This window comes from Orcinus orca, chromosome 2 (genome assembly GCF_937001465.1).
Source record: "Orcinus orca chromosome 2, mOrcOrc1.1, whole genome shotgun sequence".
Classification (NCBI taxonomy): Eukaryota; Metazoa; Chordata; class Mammalia; order Artiodactyla; family Delphinidae; genus Orcinus; species Orcinus orca.
This window is the reverse complement of record NC_064560.1, coordinates 172,503,026-172,523,028: the sequence shown is the minus strand read 5'-3', so window position 1 is coordinate 172,523,028 and position 20,003 is coordinate 172,503,026. Positions and strand designations below refer to the sequence as shown.

Below are 20,003 nucleotides of genomic sequence, written 5' to 3'. Positions count from 1 at the left end.
CAGAGAAAGATGCCAGCTATAAAAAATAACTCACTAATCACAAGCGCTAGAAAATTTAACTTTTCACTTCTCAGAACGCAGGGCAGCTGCAGATACAGGAGCACTAGCAGAACTATGAAAACAATCATGAGCTAGAAAGGCATTTTTTTTTAAGTAGTTTTCTAACTACCTACCAAGCAGTACATATTTATTTTTCCCTTAAGGCAAAATTTATGTAGTTGTGGCGGGTAGAGGGGGAAAGGAGGGAAAAAGGAGGAACGAAATGCAAACATACCCAGTTTAAGACTCAGTCCTATTTTTGGCCTATGCTCCTCAGGTTGTTGTTGATCTGGTGAATTTTCATGAGGAATAATAATACCACAGGGAGACTCATCTCCAGGAGTGTTGGGAGTTGCATTGCCACTGGCAGAGGAAACAGATGGGGCAGAACTGATGGGCCTCAGAGTTGGTTTGAGACAGGGCTTTTGCTCTGGCTCTTCTTCCTCCTCCATGGGTTCCTCTCGTTTTTCTTCTTTTTCTTGCTTTTCTTCTTCCTCTTCCTCTGATTCTGGTTCTTGCTTTATTTGTGGTTGTCTGCGCCTCTCAGCCTCTTGTTCCATCTAAAACCAGAAAATAACCTGGTCAACTGAAACAGACCCCAACTATCTTCAATTCAACCAGCTCTATGTTTTATCTTTCACAAAATCTCTATTTTTCTTCTTCCTTAGGAATAACAAAACACTGCCTCCTTCTATAATCCGAACTAAATCTATAGATATATTAGGTACTCTGCAAAATGTTTTTTTAGTATTTCACATATATTACCATTCTTCAGTGGCCTGTATACACTCTACAGAGATAACAAAGGTAATTGCTAATAGTTGGCTAATTCAAAATGAAAAACTATGTTTTTATATCGTTATTAAAGAAATTATAATCAGAAATTTTATTTTATTGGGTTGGCCAAAAGGTTCGTTCGGTTTTTTTGGCTCTAGTAGCACTTAGTTGTCTTTAACTTCATTCGAAACAATTTTGTTAGACTGTGTGTGACAGCTGTCATATCAGCGTGCATTTAAAAAACAGACATCAAAATTGGTGAATTTTTGTGTAGCCATTTTAATATTGAAGATGGAAGAAAAACCCAACATTTTTGGCATATTACTCTTTATTATTTCAAGAAAGGTAAAACGCAACCGAAATGCAAAAAAAGATTTGTGCCGTGTATGGAGAAGGTGCTGTGACTGACTGAACATGTCAAAAGTGGTCAGCAAAGTTTCATGCTGGAGATTTCTCGCTGGACGATGCTCCATGGTTGGGTAGACCAGTTCAAGCTGATAGCAATCAAATCGAGACATTGAGAACAATCAACGTTATACCATGCAGGAGATAGCCAACATACTCAAAATATCCCAATCAAGTGCTGAAAATCATTTGCACCAGCTTGGTTATGTGAATCGCTTTGATGTTTGGGTTCCACGTAAGTTAAGCGAAAAAAACTTAACCGTATTTCTGCATGCAATTCTCTCATTAAACGTAATGACAATGTTCCGTTTCTAAAACATATTGTGATGGGTGATGAAAAGTGGATACTGTACAATAATGTGGAACGGAAGAGATGGTGGGGCAAGCAAAATAAACGACCACCAACCACACCAAAGGCCAGTCTTCATCCAAAGAAGGTGATGTTGTATATATCGTGGGGTTGGGAGCCTTCTATTATATTGAGTCCCTTCCAGAAAATCAAACGATTAATTCCAACAAGTACTGATCCCAATTCGACAAACTGAAAGCAGCACTCGACGAAAAGAGTCCAGAATTAGTCAACAGAAAATGCATAATCTTCCATCAGGATAACGCAAGACTGCATGTTCCTTTGATGACCAGGCAAAAACCGTTACAGCTTGGCTGGGATGTTCTGATTCATTCCCCGTATTCACCAGATACTGCACCTTCGGATTTCCATTTATTTCGGTCTTTACAAAATTCTCTTAATGGAAAAAATTTCAATTCCCTGGAAGACTGTAAAAGGCACCTGGAACAGTTCTTTGCTCAAAAAGATAAAAAGTTTCGGGAAGATGGAATTATGAAGTTGCCTGAAAAATGGCAGAAGGTAGGTCGAACAAAAGGGTGAATACGTTGTTGAGTAAAGTTCTTGGTGAAAATGAAAAATGTGTCTTTTACTTTACTTAAAAACCAAAGGCACTTTTTGGCCAACCCAATAGAACCCAATAGTATACACAATACACAAGAGGCAACTCAAATCCTCAGCCTGGTCATAGATAATCATTTTTTATTTCTTGGTAATGGCTGAAGGTGGTAGTCACTTCTGTATTCACAAACAGGAAAAGGAAGAAGTGGCGGGAGGGAGAATTCTGAAGTCAAACTCCTAAACCAAAATGAACACTCCCCCTGAAATTACAAAATATAATAAAAAATAAACATCATAAGAGCATTATAAACTGGGATGAATACATCAGCAAGTTTTCTGAGCATGAAACAAACACAGGAAAAACAAAAGTAAAAGTACGTATCCTGAACTACACAAAAATTTAAAATCTGTGCATAACACCATTTATCAACTCACAAAGGAAGTACAATGACCATTAAACCATCTGCAAGGCATTCAAACCCACTGGTAATCAGAGAATTAAAACATAGTAATATTGGGCTTCCCTGGTGGCGCAGTGGTTGAGAGTTCGCCTGCCGATGCAGGGGACACAGGTTCGTGCCCCGGTCTGGGAAGATCCCACATGCCGCGGAGCGGCTGGGCCCGTGAGCCATGGCCGCCGAGCCTGCGCGTCCGGAGCCTGTGCTCCGCAACGGGAGAGGCCACAACAGTGAGAGGCCCGCGTAATGCAAAAAAAAAAAAAAAAAAGAAAAAAGAAAAAAAACCAAAGTAATATTCCCCAACCTAAATGTTATAATGGCAAGGATTTAAAACACTGACAATACTACCATGATGATGGAAAAAAAGACACCTGGACTATAAACTGGAGAAATTCTTGGTGGAAGATTATACCTGAAGTAAAAGCACATTAGAAAACAAAACAGACTCATACAGAGAACAAGTTGGTGGTCACCAGAGGGGAGCAGGATGGGGGGTAGGGCAAAAACGTGAAGGGGATTAAGAGGTACAAACTTCCAGGCTTCCCTGGTTGCGCAGTGGTTGATAATCTGCCTGCTAATGCAGGGGACACGGGTTCGAGCCCTCGTCTGGGAGGATCCCACATGCCGCGGAGCAACTAAGCCCGTGAGCCACAACTACTGAGCCTACGCGTCTGGAGCCTGTGCTCCGCAACAAGAGAGGCCGCGATAATGAGAGGCCCGCGCACCGCGATGAAGAGTGGCTCCTGCTTGCCACAACTAGAGAAAACCCTCGCACAGAAACGAAGACCCAACACAGCAAAAATAAATAAATAAATTACTAAAACTCCTACCCCCAACATCTTTTTTAAAAAAAAAAAAAGAGGTACCAACTTCCAGTTATAAAATAACTCATGGGGAATGTAACATACAGCATAGGGAATATAGTCAATATTGTTTTAATAACTTGGTATGGTGACAGATGGTTACTAGACTTATCGTGGTGATCAATTCATAATGTATACACATGTCAAATCACTGTTGTACACTTGAAACTAATATAATACTGTATGTCAACTATACTTGAGTAAAAATCTAAAAATGAAAAGCACATTAGAAAAAAAGTGCACGTAACAATATTCCCACTTATAAAACTTATGTGTGAGGGGGGTTATAAGAAATCAGCCAGTTTTTAATTTCTTCATTACTGTGTTCTATGTTGTCTGAATTTTCTATTTACTTAAGTACTTAACAGAAAAAAATAACACTATTTTATTTTGAAGAATAAAAGGGACATGTAAGAAGACATGGTTCCTGTTAATAGCATATAACAGATTTTTTAAAGTTGATATGAAGAATTTATAGTATTAAGATCTGTGATACACTAAGAACTAAAAACTTTTCTAACATGACACTATTCTTAAAAGCAAGAATGGGTATGCCATGTCCTATGACAGTCTTTTTCATTTTTAAATGACAAGCTGTTCATGAAAACATCTTTATTTTGGAAATAAAATATTTAGGGCGGTAATGAGAGAATTCAAACTACAAAAGTCATTAAGTGTCAGAGCACATATAAGAAGGACAGTTTCTAGCAAAGTTACATTAAAAGACATTCACTTAATAAGTAATACTTCACAGAAATAAAGGAGTAAGACATATAGAAGATGTTGAAAATAAAGCTGTAAATCAACTAATATTGATAACTTACATAATAAAATAAAGAAAAAAATACTAATATCCTCCCCCCAAAATAGCAAGATGCATGGAGTGTAAACATTTCCCTTATAAACTAAACTATATCATAGTTGGCTGGCTTAAGATGACATGATAGCCTTAAAAGAATATTGTTATGGATGTCATAGTATCTTACCCTCTGGAGCTCTGCATCTGGATCCGGGTGCCCTTCTGCCAAAAGGCGCTGCCTGATTTCCTCTAGCTCTTCCTTCTCTCTCTTCCTATCCCGTTCATCTGCTTCCATTTCCTTTTCCCTATCACGCAACCTTTTCTGAAGAGCGCTTCCTCTGCAAAAGTAAATAACAGGCCTTATTTAATACTCAGGTCTAAACTACTACACATAATGTCTCCAAAAGCAAGTTCTTTCCATACTAACAGCTGCATGCTAAGAGACTGAAGACTGTCTTAATGCTCTATATCTGTAGAACACCCAAGACACTGTACTCTCTGCATGTTAATGTTTACTAAGTCAGCACTGTCTTGTCACGTTATCACCATGCCTCATTCTTAAGTCACTCTAAATGAGTATCTACAAGTAAAAAAGTAGCTTTCAGAGGGAAGAATGCTCTCATTTTATACCTATTCCACAGGGAAACTAACAAGTAATCTGTGTTGTCTTGGAGGCCAAGTTGTGAAAAATTAATACAAGGAGTAGTAATATCCCAAATATTAGTTTTGTACCTTCAATTTAAATCAACTCCTTTCCTTGTGGGGAAAAAAAAAAATTAACAGAAGCAGCAGGGCATAATCAAGAGAAAGCAGAGGTTCTATTTAGCACTTTATTATATCTCAGAATGTTGAAATAATGTACTGCTAATCTATGATTCAGTAATTTTACTTTGCATTTTCTACAAAGTCAAATCCTTGGCATTCATTCAATTTAAAGTGTTAATCCAATGTTTTGATTATTTCAGCTACAGTGTATTAAATTATATATATTAAATGCATTCACTACATGACTCTATCATGCCAGGCACATGAGAAAAAAATCAAAATATTCTTCATAACCTTAGGGAAATTATAGTTTGGAGTGGAGGGAGCAGAACAAAGCAAACAATTTTACCAAAGTGCCATAAATGTTAGAAGAATGAGAACAGTTTAGAAATGCCACGGGAACAGATATCAGGAAATGCAGGCTTCACAACTCTCACTTCATAATAGTATAGCAATTGGGTGAAGGAGGGCGGGAGGGTGTTCAGATTACTATGTAGCACTCTAGAAATTCTTGAAGACAAAAATTTCTAGGCCACCTTAGATAGTCATAAAGGCAAGTTATAATTTGCTATAAAAACTGAAGTTCTTTAAAACACATGAGGGACTTTCCTGGTGGTCCAGAGGGTAAGACTCCGCACTCCCAATGCAGGGGGCCAGGGTTCAATCCCTGGTTGGGGAACTAGATCCCGCATGCATGCAGCAACTAAGAGCCTGCATGCTGCAACTAAAGATTCTGCATGCCACAACTAAGACCCAGTGCAGTCAAAATAAATAAACACACATTTTAATAAATAAATAAATAAAAAATAAAACACAGGAAGAAAAGTTAATTTGTCACAATACTATTATGAACCTTCCTCCAAAGAAGGTGCATAGAATTGTCAATTCTTTTATAACAGGCCCGGACCCCCGGAAAACAGCATTATCAACTATGGGGATAATTACAAGATGAATTCAAAGATTTCTTTCTTACTCCACTGAGTGAACTTGCACTCTCTTGTAGACAAGAGAAAATACAGCTAATAAAAAGCTGACAGTATGAGTTCATAAAGCAAGGCTTCTTTACCTGTAATATTTGGGATCATCTCTATCATCATCATAATCTTCTAAGAATTCTTTTAGTCGTTTAGCTTCTTTTGCCTTTGAGGAAATGAAGGACAAAGTGTGCAAAATTAACATAAAATTAATTTAGATTACCCCCTCGCCCTTTCTTGGGAATAGATTTTTCTTATCCATACCACTTGAACTTTTTCATTCTCATAAACTTATATATTAAATGTAAGTAACATTAGATTTTTAAAATCTTTTACTCTTAAAAGCAAGTCAGATTTAGGGCTTATCCATGAAATGAAAGCCACATATACTGATGGTATGCTACAATAAATTTTCTCTATGAAGATACACTTCAAAGTACAGTAATTTTTTTCTAATGAAACCTAAGCACACCAAGAAAGAAAACTGAAAGTTATCTTATTGAATCTGTTAACCAGACAAAAATATTTTATGTTTCGTTTATAGGTAGATGATGATACAAGTAGTTTTTATGAATTGCAGGATTAAAAATTTAAATCACGTTTATGCATCAATCGAAAGGTAATGCCTGCCTAACTTTGAGTAAACAAACCATGAAAGTACATGAATCTCTTATTCCTATTTTTGGAATTTTAAATACAGCAACTATTATATTTCACAGAAATTATATCTAATTATATCTAATATACAGACATAAAAAATACTTTAAAGTGAGTATTTATAATCTACATCTCTATCTACTATACCAACAATATTATATACAAAGCAGATGTAGGTTTATGACTACAGTAAAATATTAACACATTTCATCCAGTTCAAACGTTACACCTTTCTAAAGACTTCCCCAATATAACCATCTATCCATGACCAACTCCTTCCCCCAGACAAAATTAATCACTTTCTCTGTACTCCACTCCCAAAATACTGTGAACACACCATTATCATACCTTAAACACTCACACACACAATACAGCAACCAGTTCATCTCTCTGACAATACCACCCAATTGTTTAAGAGTTTGAAGCATTAGTTATTCTTGTACACCCAGTACCTAGCACAAAATCTGTCAAATGCATTCAAGTAGATTGTCAGGTAGCGATGACAATATTTACAAATATCTAAATAAAACACAGGGGACTTCCCTGGTGGGGCAGTGGTTAGGAAGAAACTGCCTGCCAATACAGGGCACACAGGTTCGAACCCTGGTCTGGGAAGATCCCACATGCCACGGAGCAACTAAGCCCGTGCGCCACAATTACTGAGCCTGCGCTCTAGAGCCCATGAGCCGCAACTACCGAGTCCACATGCTGCAACTACTGAAGCCCATGTGCCTAGAGCCCGTGCTCTGCAACAAGAGAAGCCACCCCAATGAGAAGCCCGCGCACCACAGCGAAGAGTAGTCCCCACTCGACAAACTAGAGAAAGCCCGCATGCAGCAACGAAAACAAATGCAGCCAAATAAATAAATACACACACACACACACACACACACACACACACACACACACAGAGGAAGGCCCATAATGTACGTACTAAAGTATTAACATAAGTCACCTTTCATGAGGTGACTTTTTACACTATACACTTCTGCTACTTGAACATTTTTTAATGAGCAAGTAACTGCTTTTCTAACTGCTGGATATTTTTTTAAGCTCCCAAGCAAAAGATAACTAATAGGAAATTTTTCTCTAGAAAAACAGGTTTCAGATTTGCTTGCAGGAAGCAGAATCACTTCTTCAAATAATTTTATGTCTCTTACTATATTATTCTCTATTTTCTAACCTACGGTTTAAGAAGAAATTCTAGAATGGGAGCTACAATCCAGGGAAATCAAATTATTTTAAATAACTGTAGGACCTTAGAAGACCTACCATCCGGAAAACTATACTATCTAGTTGCTGCATGCACTCTTTTGGTTACTTACAAAAATTTCCTCTATGTCTCATGTTCAAAAGCTATTTGAAGAAGATTCCTAACTTCAGTAATGTTTTTGGAAGAATAATCTCCAAACTGGAGATAAAGAAATCTTCATGAACTTCTGGCAATGATAGAACATATGGAACATAATACTGAAGCAAGTACTATGATAAAATAAATTATCTTTTTGTCATTTTACTTAGGTAACAACCTTGGCCAATTGCTTTCACTGTTACAGTCTATCAAACAGTGTAAATGAAAAAAAAACAACATTCATTTTTATGATTATCATGGAGTTAAAAGGAAGGATAATGTAGTAACATAAGGAAAAACAATAATTTATAAGCACTATATACTGAAGTCAATAATTTTGATTTCTAAAAACAGGTCTTCTCATGAGACTATTTCCTTCATCCAAATGTACTAGACTAATACAGAATATCAAAGCCTCTTAAAAGCCTCTTGAAATTCAAAAATACTGCAGATTCTTAATCAAAGAAAGGTCTATAAATTCTCATTTTATACTACGACAGATTTACTTTGACAGTATGCCAAATGGTAATTTAGTTTATAGGGAGCAAAAACGTGAAAAATAGGAGGGAAAAACATTTTGGTGTACTGAAATTGTCCCAAAGCTACTTGAAATATATAAAAATTATCTATACTGGGAGCTCATACTTTTTAACTATGAAGTCACTTCTACTTAACAATAAAGATTTGATCTGATTTTCATCTGAAAAATCACTTATTTTTAACCAAGAAAATTACCATTTCTCTTCTTCTTTCTTCTTCTCTTTCAGCCTCTTTCTCATACTCCCGGGTTTTCTTTCGTTCTCTGATTTCCCAATTCTTAAGGCGCTAAAAAAAAAATTGTCAAAGCTTAAAAATGTATACAAAGGGTTCTAAAATTTTTGACTAACCTACTAAGTACCAAGATTTAAGAATAAAAGCTTTCCCTCAATTTACCTCTTGATAAGCAGCCTCTTTCTCTCGGAGCTTTCTTTCAAGTTTTCTTCGTTCATATGCATCTTCCTCATCCTCTTCTCTGTCCCGCTTCTTGTCTTTTTCTCTCTCGCGCTCCCGTTCCCTTTCTCGCTCTCTCTCTCGCTCTCGTTCTCTTTCTCGTTCCCGTTCTCTCTCTCTCTCTCTTTCCCTCTCCCGTTCCCTTTCACGATCTCTGCTCTTTTCTCTACATAAACAAAAGATTTAAAAAATCGGTCAGTCTTTGTGTTTTCGTTTAAACCCAAGAGAAAGTCGGACAACATATATTATGAAATAATATATAAACTCACTAGCCAGAATTTAGCATTTGGTTTCTGCAGAATTGTAAACTCCTCTTTACAAGTCAGAAAGACGTAGAATATAATCCTGGCCCCAAATTCTGAACTGCTTTCTAAACTCAATGTTAATGCTTATCAGCATCTCAGAAAACAAACAAAAAAACCTAGATATGAGAAATACTAAGGGCCAACGAACATGTTACAAGATAGTCTACTTCACTAGTAATCAAGGAATACAGATATTGGCAAAGGTGAGAAGCAAAGAGCATTCTGGCATGTTGCATGGGTAAACTAGAACTACAGCTGACTCTTGAACAACATGAGTTTGCATTGTGCAGGTCCACTTATACAGAGTTTTCTCAATAGTAAATACTACAGTACTACACAATCTGAGGTAGGTCAAATCCACAATTGGTTGAATCCATGGACGAAGAACCGCAGATATGGAAAACCGTGTATACAGAGGGCCAACTATAAGTTATACTCGAATTTTTGCCTGCACAGAGGGTCGGCACCCCAACCCCAGCATTGTTCAAGGGTCAGCTGTACATCTATCAGTAATAAAAAGTTCTCAAGTATTTAATTCAGAGTGATAAAACCAAACTGCAGATTTGTGATACCATGGATATAATTATACAAATTTATGTATATATATGATATGAAACAGTACACTGTAGTAAAAGTATAAAACCACTCATTTTAATACATGTCAAATTCTCAATAGTGGTTATTCAAGAGAATAATGGTTATTCCAGTGGAAGAAGGAAGGGAAGGATTTTAATGCCCACTAAAGATAATAAGAGTCCTGCATTCCAGTTCCAGCAACCGGTGGACCTCCCTTCAGCTATAATCAGGTAGAATAATATCTCAACCCAGTAATGTATATTTGAAAACTAGCTTGGGAAAAAAAAAAGGTGGGATTTCCTCTCTTCCCTCCGTCTACTGGCTTCCTTCTACTTATGCCCTTCTCCACTTCCTTTGCTCACTTTTGCTCTACCTCATTCCTAAAGAATTTGAGATATGTCATATGAATTCAGTATAATTATGAAAAAATTTACATAAAACCAAACCAAACCAAAGTGAAATAAATTACTAGAAGCCATAAAGAAACAGTAAACTTAGAGCCTGAGAGCTTAAGTTGTGGCCACGCAGTGGGCTTATAGGACCAAACAGACACCAGGAGCTAAAAGCAGTGGTACTAGAGCCGATTTCCCACTAGAGGGGACCTCAATCAAACAGTGACTAGAGAAAATGCCCACTGACCAAGTGAGAGAACAAGGAATCATGTCTATTCAAAACACTGGGTGGACGGCTGGTGTGTGCTGGTTCTGTATAAAAACTGGCTTCAGACCGAAACTAACACTGAAGTTGAAAATTGTTAATTTAACCAATATATTTTTCTTTTTTTTTAGTTTATTTACTTTTGGCTGTGTTGGGTCTTCGTTGCTGTGTGCAGGCTTTCTCTAGTTGCGGTGAGTGGGGGCTACTCTTCATTGCGGTGCGCGGGCTTCTCATTGCGGTGGCTTCTCTTATTGCGGAGCACGGGCTCTAGGCACGCGGGCTTCAGCAGTTGTGGCTCACGGGCTCTAGAGTGCAGGCTCAGTAGTTGTGGCACACAGGCTTAGTTGCTCCGCGGCATGTGGGATCTTCCCGGACCAGGGATCGAACCTGTGTCCCCTGCACTGGGAGGCAGATTCTTATACACTGCACCACCAGGGAAGCCCTTAACCAATATTTTACATGTGTGTGAGACAGCAAGCCAGGTATGCTTTGTGTCTCAGGAAGTTCTATCACTACATCCATGCAAATGGCCCAAGAAGAGTACTAACCTGCAGTTCTATTAAAGCTATCAAGCATACAGTAACTTCCATAAAGCCTTACCTTGATCGACTGCGATCCTTATTCCGATCTGAACTCCTTTCTCGATCACGGTCCCGATCTCTCTCTCGATCCCGATCTCGATCTCTCTCTTTTGTCCGGTCACGATCCCTATCCCGTTCTCGTTCCCGCTCCCGTTCCTTCTCCTTTTCTCGTTCACGTTCTCTTTCCCTTTCTCGTTCCCGTTCTCGCCTTTCTCGTTCCCTTTCACGCTCCCTCTCTCTTTCTCTCCGTTCTTTCTCAATTTCCTGTCTTTCTTTTTCCTTTTTGCCTTTCTCTTCTTCCAGTTTCTAGAAACCAATAAAAGTACTTTTAGAGTTAACTCTATAGCTCCAGTATTGAGACTTTTCCCGGCGCAAAGCCCAATATTGGGAACGACCAAAAAAAAAAAAAAAAAAAAAAAAACACAAACCCAAACCACTGGTACTTCAATATTAAATACTTGTGGTTTTACTTAACAAATAAAACTGAAGCAATCACAAGCCTAGATAGATTTCGTGCAAAACCATACACTCTAAACAGACCAGGAATCTCCAATCTTGGATGCTGGGAGATTGTGTCAAGTGTGGCTGACCACTCAATGATTATGTAGTAACTAAAATGACCATGAGGAGTGTGATGGTTCATAATAATTTCTAGAAATACAATCACTTGGCTACAATGTAATTCTTCCCATTATGAATTTCTTTAAATCAGTGGGACTACTGCTGCTACTATAACCCCAGACTTCCCATTACCTAACGATTATTAGTTGAGTGTTTTAAAGGGGAGGTGGGGGAAGAGAGTCAGGTCACTGGAATGCAACTAAATAATCTTCTGCCCTCTGGTTTGCCCACCCTCCAAAAGACAAGCTGAATTCAGCCAGTATCTACCCTATCACCTATGGAAACATTTACTCCCACCATTACAAGATGGACAGCCCCCCAAATACAAAAAGTTTGAAAATCACTTGCTTCAAGCAAAAAATGTGCATAATCATAATATTTTTATTTAATTAATTTTTGGCTTAATGTTAAAAGCAACATATTTATGCCCATTATGCCTATAAGACAATGAAAATACATTAACAGTGATAAATCCATCCTTGGAAGGAACGATTGCGTATTAACTTACAGATGCTGTGCTAGGACATGGATCGCCAACACTGGATTAACCTTGCCTACAAGCTATGCTTCTGGGAGGAAGAGCAAGTACATGGTTCACAAATAAACCAAATAACATTCAGACCAAGTTTGTACCCTGACAAGATTACCAGTGCACCACACGGTTTCTACACAAACTCAGAAAAAAAAATACCCCAAACAGGAAAAACAAAAACAAAACATTTTTCCTTTGGTTCCATGTTTAGTGTCACCGAAATGAAATTTAAATGACAACAATAAAATGTGCATTTTTTTCTTTTCTCAGTCATGTAAAGCATTTAAAACAACTTTAAAAAGCAATCTTACCTGTTATACTCTCTTTCTCTTGCTCATGGATCAGAGAACTGATAGAAGATTACGAAAGAAAAGCTAATGCATGAGAAATCAATATATTCAGCTGTGGTGCCAGTCTTATATCAAAATGGAACGCAGGCCAAGCCAATACTGAATACATTGAAATTACAAAGGGAAGAGAAAAGAAATGGCAAAAAGAGGACAGAAACTGAAAACTATTTAAAGGGGTAAATTCTAATTTTTGAAACAGTACTATAATGAAATAAAAAAATGTGTATTGTAAAATGAGGCTAGACTACATAAAACTTACCTCAGTGTCATACACTTATAAGAAATTTGTTTATTTCTGAGATAATAAATACTTACAGATTATTTTAGCTGTTCCAATAATAATTTCTTTTGTAGAGTCCCTCAATTGTTTTATGCTTGCCTATTCACTACACTACTTATTTCTTAAATGTATAGTTCCACTTATGTAAATGATTTGTTTCAGAACTCATTTCAAAAGTTTTGTTCTAAGTAAATGAAAAAGTGAGTGAATCTTGTCCATATTAAATGCAATTCTAAAAGATTATATTAGATTATGTATGCAGTAAATAGATACACACACACGTATATATTTTTTAAGACAAAGACTGGAGAAAGAGGAAATGAGGTGGTCTAAAAAGACATAAGAAAGTAGTGAAATAATGAAGAGGAAAGGACAGAAAAAAAAAAATCATAAATCTTACCTTATTCTCTCTTCAGACTCGTCCGTGCTGTAAATGGACGCCCCCTGCCACGCTGATACCCTGACAGTCTGTGGTTATTTAATAAACTCATACCAAAACATGCAAAGGTTCACTGAGCTCAATTTTTGTTACCGAAGTTTCAAATATCCCCTTTAACCATACCCCCCGATAAAAAAAACTGTTTTTCTTTTTCACTTTGATTTTTATTTTTAAAACACATTTTGGAAATTCAAAACATTCTCCCCACAGTGAAATACGTGTAAGGCAGTCAAAGGCCTGACAGCTTCTCAAACTCTGAAGCAATTACCTTTTGAATTAATTTTTTGAAACATGATTTCCTTATACTTTACCAATGACATGACAGGATTTAACAAATAAAAGGGGGTAAACCACACACACACTGTATACCATTTTCAAGCTTGCTCAGAAAATTTTGAGTACTGAACCTAACCAAAAGCATTCCTCTAAAATGACTTCCCATGGACTAACTTTTTAACTCTCAAAATTAATCTGGGAGAACTACAGTTGTGCTTTTAGACATACTTAATTCCTGAAAAGGCCCTGTGTATGTGAGCTAGGGCTCGGCATCATGATAATAATGTGTTCAGCAGCATCGATTCGATGGCATTAATTGTCAACATGGGATTTCGAAAGCTATAAGAAAAAGTAAGATTAAATAAAAGAAAAAATGAACACTTAACATCTCACTGAGTTAAAGGTCACTCAATCTTAGGAAAGAACCAGTAACATCTTATTATCTCTAACATCAAAATACATTTCACGCAGTGTCTGCATTTCACCGTCCATAAGCATCACCTTCAACACCAGGGAACATTCACAGATGCACTGTCATTGAGAGAAGCTTTCAATAGGCAAAACTCGTGAGTGGGATTTACTATGAACAAATACCCGTTTCCAAGCCAGTTACCCCTTTGCATATTTTTCTGAGGGGGCATCCATAAATATAATAAAAAACAGAAGCTCATACTTACATCCTATTCCTTGTTACTTTCCAAGCTGAGAGTTTCATCTTGCATTAGTCACCATATGATCTCTATCATAATGGTGGGGGTCAATGAATAGATTAGCTTTATGGGAATTTACAGTTCTTCCATGCATCTAAAATTTGGTAAGTCTGGTAACCACTGACCTACTTTTTAAAATCTCCCCCTCTCAAATCTATACAAATATAATCTTAAATTTTAATCTCAGCTCTAAAGAAAAGGTTTTCCTAAGATTAAGTTAAATAACTGCCCCCAGAAATACACTACAGTGTATGTTATTCTGCTGCCCCCTTGAATCTAGTTTAAATCTGACCTTGATGTTTATGTTGAAATCTAAAAATAAAACTAGCTTTTATTCATATTAAAGTGAGATGACTGCAGAGTAGTCAGTAACTGAAAAAGCTACGTACAATATGCCAAGGACAACACTAATATGGTAATGGTCTTCTGTTTCTTTGTTTCTATCTAAATATCAATTAAACCTATATAAAAAGCATTTAAAATTATATTCTACTGTAAGGTTGATTTTTCTTTTTTTGTCTGTTTGCTTTGGATTCTGTAAAAAGTCTAGATTGGTATCAAGTGAAAAAACAAGAATACTACCTTGTGTGTGTCTCTGAATTTGCTGATCTCTCGGGATATCAGGTCTCTTTTGTCTTCTTCCATTTCTATAGCATTTATATCCTCCTAAAAGACAAGGGGGACAGGTGGGAATGCATAACGATCAATCTACACTGATAGACAGAAATTAAAGGTTAGATGCTCTGTACAGGTTTTTTTTTCTGTACAGGTTTTACAAAAGACAGGAGTAAATAAAAAACTTATGTAGTAACAAATCCAACAATCTAAGTTAAATAGTAAAGAGTTAGACAAGAATCACAAATCTGGCAATTAGCAGTAAACGTAAGTTATTGCCAAAGTCTATAATGTAAACTAACCTTAGTGATGAGTGGATAAGGGATCAGTGGGGCCACTGGAAATCTGCGAAAAATCTGCGGAAAAATCCACAAAGATTAAAACAAACAAATAAGCGTTCATATTACTCTGAAAAACAATTTTCTGTATGTTTATACTGTAAGCAAGATTTCTGTAACATTTTCTTGATTTCAAATTACTTGATAATAAAAAAGATTTCACTCACTCTATAACCCCTCCCATGACCCACCACTTCCTCTCCCTCCAACACCCCCAACCAGTGGAATAAGGAGGGTCTCGCACTAGCAGTGCTTCTTCCTTGATTCCTTCCAAGACAGAGGAAACAATCATAACAACAAAATTTACCCATAATTCCTGCCATAGAGCAGAATTTCTTGGATTCTCTCCTCCCAACCCGTATCAAACAAATATGTCAAATTATTTTCTCCTTTACCATTAATGGGGGCAGAGGAAGAACAAACCCTACAGGTCTTAATTACCCTATACCTGACTGACTCTTACCAATTACCATTCCCAGTGATTGGCAGTTCACTAGACAGGTTCTTATGGCCCCATGAGGAAGAACAAGCCAAGTAATAAAAATGTATCTGGGGCTTCCCTGGTGGCGCAGTGGTTGGGAATCCGCCTGCCAATGCAGGGGACACGGGTTCGAGCCCTGGTCCGGGAAAATCCCACATGCCATGGAGCAACTAAGCCCGTGCACCACAACTACTGAGCCTGCGCTCTAGAGCCCACGAGCCACAAGTACTGAAGCCCGTGCACCTAGAGCCCGAGCTGCACAACGAAGAGTAGCCCCCACTTGACGCAACTAGAGAAAGCCGCACGCAACAACAAAGACCCAATGCAGCCAAAAATAAGTAATAAATAAATTTATATATAAAAAAGAAAATGTATCTGATGTATCTGGCCACGAAGAAAACTGAAGATGGACTAATAAGGCAATAAAATGCAAAATAGTATGAACTATAACTACCCCTTGATATTAAATCACAATATATGTTTCATAGTACTACTTTTCCAGGGCATATACAATCCATTCATATAATACACTTCCAATATTTTTAAAGAACACTCCCTATAATTTCTCTAAGTATATTCAAATTAAATGAATATGAGAAAACCAAACATTTTCTCTCAACCTGGACTCCCTGTTGTTCAATTAGCTTAGGATGACAAAAGTAGGTGATGATATAATACCCTGGGGAGGAGTGTTTCATCTCATGATGTTCTTTCATAGTACTCCAGTTATAAGGCCAATAGCACTACTGTCCATGGAAGGAAATGAGACGTGGCTTATAAGGAAAGGTGGCTAAAAATTTGAAAATGGGTCAAAATCCTCACTGAATGAGACCTGGTATCCCACTTGAAGCAGAGACAGAAGAAAAATAATAAGGGAGTAAGACAAAACAAGGCCAACCCCTTTGTGACAAAAGGGGAAAAAAAATCTTACTTTGTCCCTTAATATCAGTTCCTATTCATCACTCAAGTCTGGGGTTTTTTTTTCCCCCTTACTTAATGAATCCACAAATATGCACAAGCTTCCATGTCACTGCATTTCAAACATGCGAAACAGGAACATTGTGGTAAAAAAAAATTAGGAAGTTAGTTGGTAAAACATGGTCAAATTAGCCTTAACAGTATATTGTTAAAAACGCTAGTCATTCTACTTTCCCCTCAGAAGTTGGAAATAATGAAAGCACAAGAGTGACAGTACAAAATGTAAACTGTAGGAATGACTCTATTGTCAGAAATCAGTAACACATACGTCCTCCTTCTTTTCCTTCTTCTTCTTCCTGGGGTGAGAGTCAGATTCTTGCGAGGGGGCATTGAGCTCACTGGAGTATTCCCGTATTAAAACTTCAATGGCCCCTTTGATCATCTGATCTCTTCTCTTTGTTTCTTCATCTAAGGCTTCTTCGTCATCATTAGTGACAGTTTCTGGCCTGGCATTCTTAAAAAAAACAAGGCAGATTCAGGAGAGGGAAGGGGAAAATCAAACAAGAAAATCAAAATCATTCTAAAACAAGTTAGTACACAAAACAAACGTGTTTTCTCCCAAACATCTCTGCAGTCCTATTAAATGCAGATTTGGATTTATTCCTAACTTCACAAAACTAAACTTCATTTGTTTTATTGTTTTTTCCTTCGATACACTGCACTTTACGATTTTCTTTTCCTTTCTACCCTTGATAGTTAACATTCTGACCCCTAACCAGCTACAGAAAGACTGAAATCACAGGGCTAGCGTACTACACATCTGCAAAGCTTTCACAATTTTTCAGATTGTCTTGCTCAATACCTGCACAGACTAATGATGTTTACTGAATAACTCATTCAAAGTTGAAAACTTTATTACATGAAAAAAGCAAAATACAATTTTATGTACACTATGGTAGCCACCATTTAAAATAAACAAAAACAGCGACTTCCCTGGCGGTCCAGTGGTTAAGACTCTGCACTTCCACTGTAGGGAGCGCGGGTTTGATCCCTGATCGGGGAACTAAGATCCCATATGCCGTGCATATGGGATCTTAGTTTATTTATTTAAGAAATTTATTTCTTAAATTTGCTCAACAAACTCTTAAGAGCCTACCCTATGCAAGATACTATGTTAGATGGTACAAAATTCAAAATTAAAAAAATAACTTGCCGTTAAGCATTTAACAATACAGGGTAAGAGAAGATTATGATAGAGACAACTTTCACGTTAAGGCATTAAATGTGATATTATAAAACTAACCACTCTTTACTTTCTCAAACCTGCCTCTTCATCTAATATTCTTGTAACCAACTTTCTACTTGGCATCTGGGATAAAGAAGAGATGCTTTAACCAAGGACTGTAATTAAATTGTTTACATTATTTACCAAGAATATTGTAAACTAAAATTGTGGTGATGTGTTCCTTTCTTATTCTAAATCAGTAACATATCACAATAAGGTCTTTATGCAGCTTTCAGTAAAATCCCTTCAGTGATACTCTGCTTCTCCAAAAGTTTTAAATGAAAGACTTAAACCACCAGTAACTTGTCACTGAAACCGTAGGTCCTGAGATACATATGGCTATTTCAACCCAAATACTCAGCTGTTGAGACCTAAATTCTTTATTATGAAAATATACCTCATGAGGGAACATCCAGTCTGTCTTCAGCATTTTCCCTACATTCTAAATTTCTTTCCATGAACCCTCTACATCTCCATGCTTTTTTTAAGCATAAGGATTGAGGTGGGGTTATAAATCCAAAGGCTTACTCAACTAAAAATACTCATAGCCCCTAAATTCCCTACCACCATCATCCTAAACCAAAACTTAAATATTAGTATAGCTGGTCTTACCTAAACTAGAAGTAAAGCATTTGGAATGAACTAGTTCATACCACCTTACAAATGACTACTGCCCCTTGATCTATAGAGAAAATGTACATTTTTAGAAGGAAAGCTTATGAGCCCAAATCTCTTAACCAATTGTTAATGTAAGAAAAACAAAAGTAGCAATATATACCATGGAAGGAAAAGTTATTTTTAGTTTCAACTTAAACTCTACCTCTGGGTCCTGAACCACAGTTTCCCAATTTCCGGTTTTTTCTTCCACTTCAGAAACAGAAAGCACATTCAGTAATACTGAGCAGCAAAAAGTGAAGGGTTTGGAAGTACAAGAGGATCAAAGAAATCAACTGAATATCTGAGATGTTTACATGTCCCACCTATTTGGCTCTTTTCAGAGGAATTAAAAATTTCCATAGTAAAGCTGCTAGCTGGAGAGTTAGAAAGCAGCTCTACTAGACTCACTCTTTGGCACTGACCTCCTAGAGTTCAAAACAAGAACTTCTTTGGGAACTAAGCAAATGCAGTTCTTTCTTTTGAGAAAATGTAGATTCAACCAGACTAATTTCCAGGCAAAGATGTGAAGATGTTCCTACCTGCAGTATCTGATCTGTCCTCAATTAAAATGTAAAGCAAGCAGCTCTTTCCAAAGATTATTTGTACTTCCACCACTTGGCAGAGTTCATTCTTGAATGTGTGATTAACAAGCACTATCTGTGACGATCAAGCAAATATCTCTACTCCTATACCGCTACTGCTGAACAACCAGAAAGCAACAGGACAAGGACTAGATCAGCGTGGCTGCCCCAAACGAAACACTTTTACTAAAGGTCATAAAAGTTGCTTCTACAAATTCTGCAAAATCCAAATAAAAGCTTTTAATCAAGCTACTACTCAAGGCATATAATTCCTCTTAAAATTCTGGGTCAGGAAAAATCTCTCTTTCTAGCCAAACTCGTGGTTCTTTTTCAATCGGAGAACTATACAACTAATAGTATTTTTTCTTCTGTCTGGGAATCAGGAAAATGTCTGGATAGGTAGCATACAAGTTTCTCAATGTCTCATTCTCATGTCACCTACTTTAAGTCACTATTTTCTAAATTTCTCCAATAAATTGACAATAAAAGAGAAAGAACAAGTATACTTTCACATCTTACCCTGAAAAATCATGACAAACCTGCAATCTACTCCACAATATACTTATATTTGCTTAAGCTGTTTGAAAAAAAATTTTAACTGACAGAATTGCTCAACATTTTCATTTTACCAGTATTGCTGAGTAAGATCAACACTCCAAGAAAATATACCATGTTTGTCTAATGACTTTAAGTACCTCTGGGCCATGCCAAACACACCCAGAAGTCATGTCTGTTAATTTTTTAAATTTCATTTTATCTGAAATAACCGTTCTGTTTTTATTGGAGGTGGCTTCAATTCCATTCTTGAAGAAAAAT

At 37.0% G+C, this 20,003-nt stretch overlaps 1 protein-coding gene across 5 annotated transcripts in view; it reads right to left on the bottom strand.

Annotated features, from left to right (window-relative positions):
- The window catches only part of RBM25 (RNA binding motif protein 25), a 52,349-nt gene that overhangs the window by 7,577 nt on the left and 24,769 nt on the right, over nt 1-20,003 (bottom strand). For all 5 annotated transcript variants that reach the window (XM_033437575.2, XM_033437387.2, XM_004262203.4 and 2 more), the window contains 9 exons: nt 16,993-17,178; nt 15,230-15,283; nt 14,895-14,978; nt 11,124-11,410; nt 8,929-9,151; nt 8,731-8,820; nt 6,080-6,153; nt 4,436-4,586; nt 275-599 (listed from right to left, as the gene is read on the bottom strand). In XM_033437575.2, the coding sequence (XP_033293466.1) occupies nt 275-599; nt 4,436-4,586; nt 6,080-6,153; nt 8,731-8,820; nt 8,929-9,151; nt 11,124-11,410; nt 14,895-14,978; nt 15,230-15,283; nt 16,993-17,178 (1,474 nt within the window). The remainder of the gene's footprint in view (nt 1-274; nt 600-4,435; nt 4,587-6,079; nt 6,154-8,730; nt 8,821-8,928; nt 9,152-11,123; nt 11,411-14,894; nt 14,979-15,229; nt 15,284-16,992; nt 17,179-20,003) is intronic.